General features: G+C 48.9%; 1 protein-coding gene across 1 annotated transcript; it reads right to left on the bottom strand.

Moving 5' to 3' along the window:
* Positions 1–1,189: 1,189 nt before the first annotated feature.
* CUNH2orf50 (chromosome unknown C2orf50 homolog) lies at positions 1,190–9,724 on the bottom strand. Its single transcript, XM_003787397.1, has 3 exons — positions 9,465–9,724; positions 4,467–4,506; positions 1,190–1,381 (listed from the first exon to the last, which is right to left on the bottom strand). Exons 1-3 carry the CDS (start codon positions 9,722–9,724, stop codon positions 1,190–1,192), a joined length of 492 nt encoding a protein of 163 aa, XP_003787445.1.
* Between the last annotated feature and the right edge of the window lie 3,511 nt (positions 9,725–13,235).

The following is a 13,235-nucleotide window of genomic DNA, read 5'->3' as shown; positions in this document are numbered from 1 at the left end:
GGGCTCTGAGGTGTCCAGCGTCCTCACTGATAACGCCCCTCTGCTTTGCTAGCACTAACACTATAGACTTTGTACCCACTTCGTTCTGGTCCAAACGAGGAGAGAGGGTGGCATCAGGACTTCAGTACAGGTACCTCTGTCCTGATTTTCTTGGTTCCCACTAGGTGAGACAGGGAAGGTTAGATGCAGACACCATCTTGAAAAGAGGGCAGATGTAGGTGGGAGCAGCCATGAGTGGGCTGGTGTGAGGCAGGGTCTATGATGATGACAGCACACACAGGGGCAAGGCCAGATGGGTTGGCTGCAGAGTGCACGGAGCGGTTCCACACACAGAGGCTGTAGCGTACTTGCCCAGAGCGGTGGGGCCCAGGGGCTCTGTGACGGGCCATGAGAAGAACATGCCTCAGGAAGTAGTGGGTCCAGGAGAAGGCAAGACCCTCAGGAAAGTCCTTTCAGCTTGGACCCAACCTGAAAAGTTGCACCAAGTCCAGCCTCTGCGCAGACCTGTGAGCAAGGATGGTGTGGTTTGTTACACGCCCTGCTGCAGCTCACTACCATGCTCTCTGAAAGGGCCAGTACTGCCTGAATGCTCAGAGAGGAGACTCCTGCAGCTAGCGGTGTCCTTAGAATCTGTCTCCTCCCGCCCCCCGATTTCATGGCTGTAGAAACTGAGGCCTGGCTTGGGGAAGGCAGCATGAATAAGGCAGATGTGAGGTAGATGCTGGCTTTGCACCAGCCGTGTGGCCCTGAGCAGACTGAACCAAGTCTTTGGCTTGGCTTCCAAACCTCTCAAATGATGACAATCATGTCTACAAAGGAGACAACTGGGCACTGTGCCCGGCACGGGGTCTGTGCTTCCACGCTGCACCATCTATAAGAGGCCGTGCCTCCAGGAGTGTCAGCACCACCACCCTCCCTCCCACTCTCCCTCCCTCCCGTCCTCCCTCCAGGGCAGGTAGCGAAGCCCGCAGTGGGCCTCTCCAGCCGCACCGATGAGACCACTTGCAGTCCTGTTCGACCTCAACTTCTCTTGCAACACTTGCTCCCACATTCTTCAAATGGAAGTAATTCTTCTTTTTCCTGGCTACCTGTGCAGGAGGGTGACTGGCACCATCATGGGCCAGACCTGCCCAGAGCCTCCACTCCGGCCCACACTCACCCAGGGAAGGCTGGCCGAGCCCCCTCACTCCTAGATGGGCTGCAGCTCATCTTCCAGCTTCTTCTTCCGAGCTCCTTCCACGAAGGAGAAGTCCATGCCGATGAGCATCTTCCCCAGGGGCGTGTCCACCCTGCTGCCCACCACCTGATTCGTGGAATTGGGGACTGTGTCCGAAAAGAGAGGCACATAGTCTGGCAGGGGCTCAGGCTCCTTCTTATTGCCCTGAGGAGAAGGGACAGTTCAGGTCAGACACTGCATGGAGAAAGGAGGGAGCTGTGTGTTATGTGCGACTTCAGGATGGAAAGAACAGGGAAGAGTCGATGGTTCTCTGCCTGACGCAGCTCTGGAGCTTCCCTCCTGGCTTGGCTATGCCGCCACCCCCTGCCCCCGAGAGTGAGGCAACTCCACAACTCCACAGCCTTCGCCTGGCTTCTGCCTCCTCTTCCTCAGTGCCCAGGCACCTCTCAGAGCCTTTGACTGCTACGCTGTGACCTGCAGGGACTGAGAGAGGGACCATGTCTTACTCGTCTTTCCAGCCCCATGACCTAAGACGCTGCTTCACACATCGCAGGAGGCTATGGTTTGGGGGGAGTAGTCAATTTTTACTTAAAGTATAACATTCAAACAGAAAAGTGCACAATGCCTAACCACAGCGTAACACATATTTGCAAAGTGAACATGACTGTGTGACCCACCTGCGTGTCCGTGGTGAAATGTGACCAGCCCCCATCCCACCTCCTTTCAATCCCTCAGACGTTAGGCCTTCCCCTGCGGCCACCTGACTTGACCTCTGACACCAGGCATCAGTTTTTTGGTTGAGAACTTTTTATTAGTGGAATTGCGTCTCTTCTGTCTGCTGCCCTTCTCTCGACATTACGTTTGTGAGACCCGTGTACATTTTCTGTGCAGTTGCAGCCCCTTCGTTCTCACTGCTGTGCGGTGTCCCACGGTGTGAGTTGTGTGACTATCGCAGTTACTGACCTGTGCTACCACGGGCACATGTGGGTTGATTCGAGCCTTTGGCTCTCATGAGTAGTGCTGCTCTGAGCACCTGGTACCCGACCTCTGGTGACCTCTGGAACTGATGGGTGATGGAGCAAACGAGTGGATATATGAATTAAAAATAATCTGATGAGTGGGGGGAAATCCTCACTGTTCCTGCCCAGTTCAGGGTTTACTTTGTGTCTAATAGGAGTGGCACGACCCGTCAGATCACTTTCACCTGGGAAAGTCCACACCAAGTTGGCCCCACCGTGTGGGGGTGATACAGAGTTCAGTGGTCATGTCACTATTATATGTCCCTTGGCTAGAAGCCCAGGACAGAAGCTCAGTATAGGGTTTCAGTTCTCATAAGCTAAATTTTCCCTCCCAAGTAGAGAGAAACAAGACCAGCAAGGACATAACGTGGGCATTAAACTCTCCTCCACCTCATGTTCATGTCAGCACCGCCATCGCCTTGGGTAACTTTCTGCACTGCTCATTTTCCAGGTTTGTTTTTTTTTAACGAGATAGAGTCTCACTCAGTGCCCTGGGTAGAGTGCTGTGGCATCCTAGCTCATAGCAACCTCAAACTCTTGGGCTCAGTTAATCCTCCTGCCTCTCCTTCCTGAATATCTAGGACTACAAGTGCCTGCCACAACACCAGGCTAGTTTTTCTATTTCTAGTAGAGATGGGGTCTTGCTCTTGCTCAAGCTGATCTTGAACTCCTGAATTCAAGCAATCCAACTGCCTCAGCCTCCAAGAGTGCTGGGATTATACATGTGAGCCACTATGCCAGGCCTTGACCAATCTTTTTACAGCTAGATTCATTCTCCCATCGACTCATTCATCCAGCGAGCCCTGAGGATTTGCTATCTTCTGGTCTCTCGAGGTGGGTAGAGCTAGCAATGAATCCATCTTCATCCTTTCTCTTAAGGAGGTCACAGCCTGGTGAAGTTGGGCATTGCAATATCATAGTACATCACACGCTGTACCCAAGGAATGAATTAGATGTGCTGGGGAGTCAAAGAAATGAGAGATCTGGTCAAGCCTGCTCAGGAAGGTGAGAGTTCTCAGAAGACAGGCATGTGAGCAGGGCCTTGAAGAGTGAATAGGAGTCCGTCAGGCTGACCAGGGGGAAGGACATTTCAGGCAAAGGAACAAAATGCTTGCAGGATGCATGGGGCTGCATTCCTGTAATCCCAGCACTTTGGGAGACTGAGGCAGGAGAATCACTTGAGACCAGGAGTTTAAGACCAACCTGGGCAACACAGTGAGACCCTATCTCCAGGAAAATTTTAAAGGATTAGCCAGGCATGGTGGCTCACACCTGTAATCCCAGCACTTTGGAAGGCTGAAAAAACAGAATAGCTCAAGCTCAGGAGTTTGAAGGTATAATAAGCGATGACCATGCCACTGCACTCCAGCCTGGGAAATAAAGCAAGACCCTATCTCTAAAAAGAGAAGGAGAAAGAGAGAGAGTCAGTGCAGGGTAAACAATAAAGCTGGTGAGGTAGGCAGAGTTAGATTACAGAAGCTTTGTAAGCCACTCTGAACATCTCATACTTACTGAAGGATTTTATTTATCATTATGATTTTTGAGACAGAGTCTCACTCTGTTACCCCGGGTAGAGTGCTCTGGCATCCTAGCTAACAGCAACCTCAAACTGTTAGGTTTAAGTGATCCTTCTGCCTCAGGCTCCTGAGTAGTAGGGACCACAGGTGCCACCACGAAGCCCAGCTAGTTTTTTTTATTTTTAGTACAGATGGGGTCTCACTCTTGTTCAGGCTGGTCTCCAACTCCTGAGCCCAATCAATCCACTGGCTTCGGCCTCTCAGAGTGCTGGGATGACAGGTGTGAGCCACTGGACCCAGGTACTTAAAGATTTTAATCAGAAGAATTATATGGTCAGTTTTGCAGTTCAGAGAAATTCTTCTGGTGGCAAAGTGGAGGATGGGTTGGAGATGGTGATATTAGAGGCAGAGAATTAGTGTTTGAAGTATTTTTGCTCAAATTCATCCTCTGCCAAACACACATGTATCACTCCACACCGCGGATGCCTCAGCCAGGGTAAGGATTTCAAGAGCAGATGCCCGTCATTTCCAGTTGGTTCACTGTAATAAAATCAAGAAACCCAGGGGGAAACAAATTTCTAAATGCTCTATTTTCTTTCCCACCAGACTGCAGTTCTTGAAACAAGACTGGATTTCATTCATCTCCATACATTCCAGTGCACAGAGCAGAGTGGATCCCCAGTAAATGTCAGTGAAGGAAAAAATGGATATTCACACTGCAAATCCCTTTGACAGAAACATATTTCGCCTTACCATTGGGTCATAGTCCTTTAGGAAACTCCAGTTCTGCACCCTGGAAAGGAAAAACAGTAGACAGTGTGAATTCTCTCGGAAACATTTGCAAATGACTCTCATGTGTCAAGTGAATGCAACCATGTATTACATGGAAGAACTAAGGTGTCATCTGGCTACTTACAGTGTATTTTACAAAAAGACAAAGATTTCAGTGCTTCTTCCTAGAGTGGCAGCTGGGAGAAACCAACAGCTACAATCTGAACACCTGCCCCTGTGCATTTTCAGAAGGCAGCATTCGAGCACTCAGGATTTTGTGAAGAAAAACCATTTCCAAATCCTCAAACCTTTGTAGCCTTCCAGGGTGTGTGAGGGGAGGAAGTCGGAGGATGACCAAAAGGAGATGGCTTTACTGGCACTAGTAGTTTAAATTTTGCTTTAATCTATTTTTTAAAAGTCAAGAAATTCTATAAGACAAAATAAAAACAATGATCTCTGCCCCATCCTCACAGCCCCAGTGCCCCATGGCCTATGGTCAAATTGTTTCCAGCCTTTTAGTTGCTTCTTTAGGCCTTTTGCTTCCATGTTTTAAAATAAATGCTCACATTGCTGTTTCTGGTTTTTCTTTTCTTTTTTTTTTTAGTTTAAACTTATCTATTGACTTCCCAGTTTTGGAGATGAGTTAGCAATCTCACCCCCATCATCCCCCTCATTCTTTCAAATTAATTATATTATAGATCTTGGTTAAATTGATACTCACTCATGAACTGAGGAGTACAATATGCTTCCAGTTCCTTCCTTATATAACTTAGTGTATTTTATTTTTCTTTCTTTTTCTCTCTTTCTCTCTTTTTCCCTTCCTTCCCTTCCCTCCCCTCCCCTTCCACTTTTCCTTCCTTCCTTCCCTCCCTCCTTTCCTTCTTTTTTGACACAGTCTCACTTTGTCACCATGGGTAGAGTACCATGGCCTCACAGTTCACAGCAACTTCAAACTCTTGGGCTCAAGTGATCCTCTTGCCTCAGCCTCCCAAGTAGCTGGGACTACAGGTACCCAACATGACACTGGCTGGCTAGCTTTTCCATTTTTTTTTTTTTTTTTGAGATAGGGTCTCACTTTGTTGCCCTTGGTAGAGTGCTGACCTTGGTAGAGTGCTGAAGTTGGCAGCTCACAGCAACCTCCAGCTCTTGGGCTTAGGTGATTCCCTTGCCTCAGTCTCCCGAGTAGCTGGGACCACAGGCACTCACCACAATACCTGGCTATTTTTTTGTTGCAGTTTGGCCAGGGCTGGGCTTGAACCCGCCACCCTCAGTATATGGGGCCGGCACCCAACTCACTGAACCACAGGCACTGCCCAGCTTTTCCATTTTTAACAGAGACAGGATCCTGCTCTTGCTCAGGCTGGTCTCAAATTGCTAAGCTCAAGTGATCCTCCCGCCTCAGCCTCCCAGAGTGCTGGGATTATAGGCATGAGTCACTACATTAGGCTCAACTTAGTATATTTTCTAGAGCTAATAATTATATTTCCCCCCAATTTTTTTGGGTTTCTGTGTACTGATCATTGATTCTAAACGCTCTAATAAAATTATAAAACCTCTCAGTGTTATTTTCTATACAATCAAATATCACTTTATCACTTCAACAGTTTCTCTCTAGATACGTCCCTCAGAAGCCCCCAGCCTCTTGTTCCCACCAGCCTGGCTGTGCCAGAGACCACAGAACTGGTTCCTTCCTTCACCATCATGCTGGGATTCCTTTGGAATTTCACGTCTTCCTTTCTTGTTTATGCTCCTGTTTCTGTGGAGCACATCCTCCAGTATTTGTGGATCCATGTATTTCTTTGGTTAAAGAAAATTTTCATACATTTTCTCTTCAAATATTTTATCTCTCCATTGTCTCTTTGGGGAGTTGTATTTACAGGTATGTTGGACCTTCTTGTTCAGTTTTCCAGGTCTTTAATTGGTACAGAGAAAAATGTAAGATGAAACCCCTGAAAAACTGAACAAGATATATAGGGCTAAATAAAATCTATTATTAAAACAAAGTTCAGCAGATTCTTGTTTACATATATATATATGTATGTATATATATATTTATAAAATATATATTTTATATTAATATAATATTAAATATATTAAATGCAATATTATTATAAAATTATTATTAAATATAATATTATAAAATTATTATTAAATTTAATAATTATATTAAATATAATATTAAATATAAATATATATATTTTTGGCCAGGGCTGGGTTTGAACTCACCACCTCTGGCATATGGGGCCGGCGCCCTACTCCTTTGGGTCACAGGCGCCACCCTCTTCTTATATTTTTTTAAGGTGGGCATTAGAAAATTAAAATTCTGTCCATGACTCACGTAGTATGTCTGTTGGGCAGCGCTGCCTTCCACATCACTCCCAAGGCTTTCCCGGCCTTGCAAAACTTCTTCCTCTTGGTCTTTGTGCATCTTTCCAACCCGGCTCTCTTCTCTGGCATCTCTTGGCTGCATTTCTGTAAAAGTTGCCAGTTTTGTCTTGCGTTCTCACCTCTTCTAACCCATCATATTCTTCCAGGGAAAGCTCGTTCATTTTGCTGGAGTCAATGCCTACTTTTTTCTTTTTTAAATTGAGAAATAATGCCCATCTATAAGATTTACCTTTTAAAGTGTACAATGCAGTGGCTTTTAGTATATTCGTGGGGTTGTGCAACCATCATCATTATCTGATTCCAGAACATTCTCATCACTCCTCTCCCCAAAGTCCCCTTGTATTCATTTAGCAATCAGTCCCCACTTTACCTTCCCTTGACTTCTGGGAACCCCAAATCTACTCTCTGTACAGGCCTTCAGAGTAAACCCCTGACTCTCACATTCAGCTACTTCCTGGCCATCTCCATTTGCACGTGGTTACGGCATTTACAACTCACCAGCCCTCAGCACCTTCACCATCTATCTTTTCCTCCCCATTGATTACACAGGCTGGAGACCAATGTCACCCTTCACTCCTTCCTCACCTTTCCTCCCACACCTTCATGGTCTACCGGGGCTTTCTACCATCCTACAGGTTGTCTTTTCTGCTTTTCACATGCAGAAGATTGGAATTGGACCCTTGTCTTACAACATACACAAAAATCAATTCAAAAACAGAGGAGAAAGCTTCATGCCATTGGTTTTGCCAACGATTTCATGAATATGGCACCAAATGCAAAATTTGACGAATGGGATTGTATTAAACTAAGAACTTCTACAGAGCTAAGGAAAAACTGGTGATGAGGCAACTTAGAGAATGAGGGAAAATATTTGTAAACCATATAAGCGATCAGTGTTAATTGCCAAAATATGTAAGAAACTCTTATAACTTCATAGCATAAAACCAAATAACCCAATTGAAAAAATGAGTAAAAGAATTGAAGGGACATTTCTCCAAAGAAGACATGTACATGGCCAGCAGGTACAGGGAAAGATGCTCAATGCCCCTTATCATCAGGGAAACACAAATCGAAACTACAGTGAGATATCACCTCACACCTATTAGAATGGTTTTATTATAAAACAGAATAAAACCAAAGACAACCAGTGAGTGCTGGCAGGGGTGTGGGGAAACTGGGCCCCTTGTACACTCGTGATGGGAATGGAAACTGGTGCAGCTGCTGTGGGAAACAGCACGGAGGTTCCTCAAAAAGTAAAAGCGGAGCTACCGTGTAATTCAGCAATCCCACCTGAGTATTTGTCCGGAAGAGTTGCTATCAGGATCTCACAGAGATTTCCGCACTCCCATTTTCAATCTAGCACTATTTCTAATAGCCCAAATGTGGAAGCAACTTAAATATCTGCAAATGAATGGATGAACAAGGATGAAAGGATGAACAATGCAATATCACCCGGCCTTAAGAAGGAAGGAAATTCTGCAATATGCTAAAAATGAATGGACCTGGAGGACATTATGCTAAGTCAAATAAGCCGGATCCCTCCGGAGAGGCAAATACTGCATGCTCCCCCTGACACGAGGAACCCGAAGTAGACTCATCATGGAAGCAAAGACTGGAACGTGGCTGACAGGGGCTGGGGAAAGGGGGAAACGGGCAGTCACTACTCAACCGTATATGAAGTTTCTATTAAGCAAGATGAATAAGCTCGAGAGGTCGACTACACTGGTCATTTTCAGATGTGACCTAGACCATGTCACGCTTGTGCCTAAACTCTTGGTGCTCCTCTGAACTTTACGAGAGCGTCGGTGGCTCTCCCCGTGCTGGCCAGCTGTGCCTCAGCCACACGGACACTCTGTGTTTTGTTTGTTAAGTGCACAGAATTCTTTCTTGGCCCCGTTTTATCTTTCAGGTCTCAGCTTAAATGTTGCTTCCTGGAAGGGGCCTTCTGAGAGAGGGCCCACTCCCCTCAGACTGTTCCGGGCATAACACTTGGCACACTTTGTACTTAATTACTCCTCTGCATGCTTTTTGGCTGCCCTGTCCTGGGAGTGAAGGCTCCACGGAGACATGGCCAGGTCTGTCTTGTCCCCCACTGTAGCCTTACCAAGTGGCTTGTGGGTATTTAAAACATTTTTTAAATTATTATGGATATTTAATTTTTGAACACATATATGGAGTGATATTTTGGTAAAAGCACGCAGTGTGTAATGATCAAATCTGGGTAATTGGGGTGTCCATCCTAGGCAGTTTTTGACTGAGTGAGTGCATGAGGGAGCATCCTTCCCTAAGGACAGGTGGTCAGCATCACTGCTCCAAACCGAGAGGGGCTCCCCTCCCTGCCGGCCCCTCTGGCAGCTGGAATGAGCAAGGTGGGCTGCTGTGGCCCAGGTCATCCACCCTGCCCCCTTCTTTCTCCCACACCCCCACCCCACGCACTCTCCATCCCTTGGCCTGGATCATTTCCCCACCATATCTCTTTCTCCATAAACTTCCTAAATCTGCAGTCAGGCTGAGGGGGGCAGGGAGAAGGGGCAGGGACCCTGGAGGTCTGGCCCAGAACTGAGCTCCCAGGGTAGCAGAGCAGTGACTCACCAGCGCTGCAGGCCCCGCCGCTCGGCCTCCAGGAGCTCCCTCCACAGCTGGTCCTGCTGCGTGCCCTCGGCCTTCTGTGCCACCCACTGCCCCTTGTTTGCCTTTGGGGCCCGGGGTGCCGGGCAGCCACCAGCAAGACTCCTGCCCACCATAGGGCCACCTCGGGAAGGTGCAGATCCTGAGGCTGGTGGCCTGGTAGGGGGCAGTCGGTACCCAGCTGATGTGGTTCTCTGGAGCTCAGGGGTGGGGCGGCTCCCCATGGGTGCAAGTATTTGTGTGTGGCAGAGAGGGTGCACTGGAGAGCTGCTCCTGCCTCTGTGCTTGACCTCTGAGGACAAACCCTGGATAGCCTGGGCAGTGGTCCTCTTCACCATCTCCCTGAGCCCAGCTCAGAGTGGCCGATGGTGAGGGGGCCTTACAGGCTGAGCAGAGCATTTGAGGACAGCTGTGTTTTGAACTCTGACTATGTTGACTGTTGTCCTGGGAACAGCTTCTAAGTGTCAGGGCGGGCCATGCCTCTGTGTGTGTGTGTGTGTGCATGTGACTTCTGAGCCCTGAGGGTGGGGGCAGAGAGTTCCTCCCAGAGTGCCATGCACAGCTCAGCAGCCCCAGCTCAGGCAGGAGCCCTGCACACAGTGTGAGGGAGGAGAGAGTGCCAACTCCAGCCCCACCAACATCCTGGACCTAGGGCAGCTTCTGATCCCTCAAGTACACGTTCTGCCCCCTCCTGGATGCTGTGAGGAGTGTGTAAGGTGGCCAGCGGGAGGGGTGCCTGTGCACTTTAGATCAGATATTAGTGCAATGCTTCCTGCTTTCCTTCTGGAATGATATTGGGGGTCGTAAGCATGTTTTAGGTGAGGGAAACCAATGAACAGGCTTCATTCATGCACGTTCTCTCTGTAAGCCAGAGAGTTTATGGAGTGCAGCCTCTCCTGGGCCCACTCAGCTGACCTTGGACAGGCACCACTCCCAACACGTCTGCCCCAGGCGCTCTCCGCTTCCAGTCTCGGGGCTCCCTGCTATTCCCTGTGCATGTGACCAGATCCACAGTTCCTTCTGTGAAGCTCTCCTGTGGACTGGTTCAGCTGGGCCTGGTGCTCGCTGCCTTTGTACAGCTGGGAAAAGAGACGCATGAACCACTCCGCACAGACAGGGCTGTGCTAACTAGATGCTCACTGGCATGGGGCACCAGTTCAGCCAAGGAACCACGGCGCTTCCTCAACTGGATCTGCTTTTATGAAAGAAGCAGCAACAAGTTGGGACTTCAGGCGACAAGGATTTGCCAGGTGGTAAAATGGGGGAGACTGAAAAAACTTGGATGCAAGAGAGAGCCTGGTTTGGGGAGAGAGACAAGGACTGGGGCACAAAGACACATGGGGCCAGGCCCTGGGGGTGTTTTGGACCTTGCTCTGCACACAGTGGGGAGACACCGATGAGCTGTAAGCCCTAAGGGAGCTACAGGGCACAAAAGCATCAGAAAAGCGACACTGGGCTTGGGCAGGGGCCTGGCATGGAGGAGATAGCCAGGCCAACAAGAGCACCCAGCTTTGTCTTTGGTACTTGTCAAAAGGGAAGTGGCTGGGTGGTACAATCTTCTGGGACAACACTGGTCTAAAATCAAACCTGTGGGCCTGGGTCTCTGTCTTGCCACTGTTCCTTCTCCTGCAGTGGGCGTGACACAGGCTAGCATCTAGTGACGTTTACATTTCCCTGATAAATGGGAATGCACAGGGGACGAGCAGCTGGGATGGCCACTGTGCACTAGAGTCTGGGACAGGCTTTGGGGGTGACACTCTCTCAGAGGTGTCTGTGTCCCCATGAAGCCCAAGGAGTAGCAACTCTAACTTCCTTGAATGGCCAGAAGGGTCCACAAGTGTGTTTATAGAGGACAGTGCCTACCACCCTGGCAGAGGTAGTGTGTCCTTGAGGCCCTAAGAGGTCTCTGCAGGACCCATGCAGGCTGTGGCACCCAGAAGCTTGGAGTGGGCTCTGTCCCAATCCCCTGGCCACAGGCCCCAGAGATAGAGAACAAGATACACTGTCTGGCAAGGGCAGCTGTGATTGGCCCCTAGTGACTGACCCAATTCCTGATATATGCGGGTGCTGAATAATTCTGTGGAGGCAGGCTTTTATAAATTAAGATTTAATTTTAAACCCATTTTAGACTGATGGCTGATAGAGGGATGGACTGATACATGACAAAGCAAATATAATAAAATATCAATGTAGAATTAGATCAGTGGTTCTCAGCCTTCCTAATGCTGCAACTCTTTAATATAGTCCAAAGGGGTCACGACCCACAGGTTGAGAACCGCTGATTTAGGTGATGGGTGTATGGGCATTTGTGGTAACATTCTTTCAACTTCTCTGCATGTTTGAAAATTTCCAAAATGAAATGTTGGATGAAAAAAGATTCAGGGAGGAATTCTGGGAAGATGGCTGACTGGTAGCAACCCTTGTCAGAAGCTCTTGAGCAGAGGAAGAAAAACTGGATGGAATCAGACTCTACAAAGCCAAAGATGGGGAGCTGAGCTGAGAAAGAAGTTCAACAAGCTGTAACTCCATGGAAGAGCATCAAGAAAAGAAATTACAGGTACAAAGCCTATTGACTAGAGGACAGGAGACCCCTCTCCCAAGCAGGAGACCTGCCACAGGCTATCTGCGAAGGAGCAGGGAACAAAAGAACTCTCATTTTACCTCACTGGAGAGAGCCTCTAAACTCCAGGTTGCTTTCTCCAGGGAGGTCCCACTTATGAACCTAGAGACCACCCCATGAGGCATAAAATTGAACAGATATTTTTCCCCAGAAGTCCAAACTCCCAGTCCACCCTTCCCCCTAACATGGCGGTCTGAAGTTCTGTCCCCTACAGAGCATAGAGTGTTTGGTCTTGTCCTGAGAGACCTGGGCATAGTGTGGACTGCCAACCATCAGGATGGAATCTGAGACTAACAGGGAAGAAAGAGGGTGTGGGGAGAAAGGGACACTCAGCGGGAGGAGCAGCAGTCCCCTGGTTTAAGTTGACCAGATTTTAACATTGGTGAAGCGGGACACCATTGATGGTGGGGGGGGTTCTTAATTAAAAATTTGGTCTGGGGAATTCTGGGAAGATGGCCGATTGGTAGCAACCCTGGTCAGAGGCTCCTGAGCAAAGAAAGAAAAACTGGTTGGAATCAGAATATATGAAGCCAAAGACTGGGAGCTGAGCCCAGAAAGAAGTTCGGGAAGCTGTAAATCCAAAGAAGATCATTTAAGAACACAAAATACAGGTACAAAGTGGGCCCCAGAACTGCTTGCTAGAGCTGCCCACCTCCCGCAGGTGGCGGGTGGCCACAGAGAAGTCCCCTGTGCCGGGAAGGCACAGAACAACTTGGTAGAGCCTTCTGCACCCCCATGGGTGGCAGCGGATGAGTCCCCCACTCTGGGAGGACCCAGAACTGCTTGCTAGAGCTGCGCACCCCGCGGCCAGCAGAGGAGACCCTGGCTCCAGGGCTCTGGGCAGGTCCAGAACTGCATGCTAGAGCCGCAAGCCTCCTGCGGGTGGCGGGTGGCCGGAGAAGAGTTCCCCTGCTCCAGCAGCCACAGAAGTACTTGCTAGAGCCTTGCGCACCCCTTTGGGTGGCGGCTGACGAGTCCCCCACTCTGGGAGGACCCAGAACTGCTTGCTAAAGCCACACACCCCACGGGCGGCAGAGTAGATCCCTGCTCCAGGGTTCTGGGTGGGCGCAGAACTGCATGCTAGAGCCGCACACCTCCTGCAGGCAGTGGGTGGC

Source organism: Otolemur garnettii, unplaced genomic scaffold (genome assembly GCF_000181295.1).
Source record: "Otolemur garnettii isolate 467f Iridium unplaced genomic scaffold, OtoGar3 scaffold00022, whole genome shotgun sequence".
In the NCBI taxonomy this organism is placed as follows: Eukaryota; Metazoa; Chordata; class Mammalia; order Primates; family Galagidae; genus Otolemur; species Otolemur garnettii.
The sequence above is the reverse complement of the archived record's forward strand: the minus strand, read 5'-3'. Positions and strand labels throughout refer to the sequence as shown.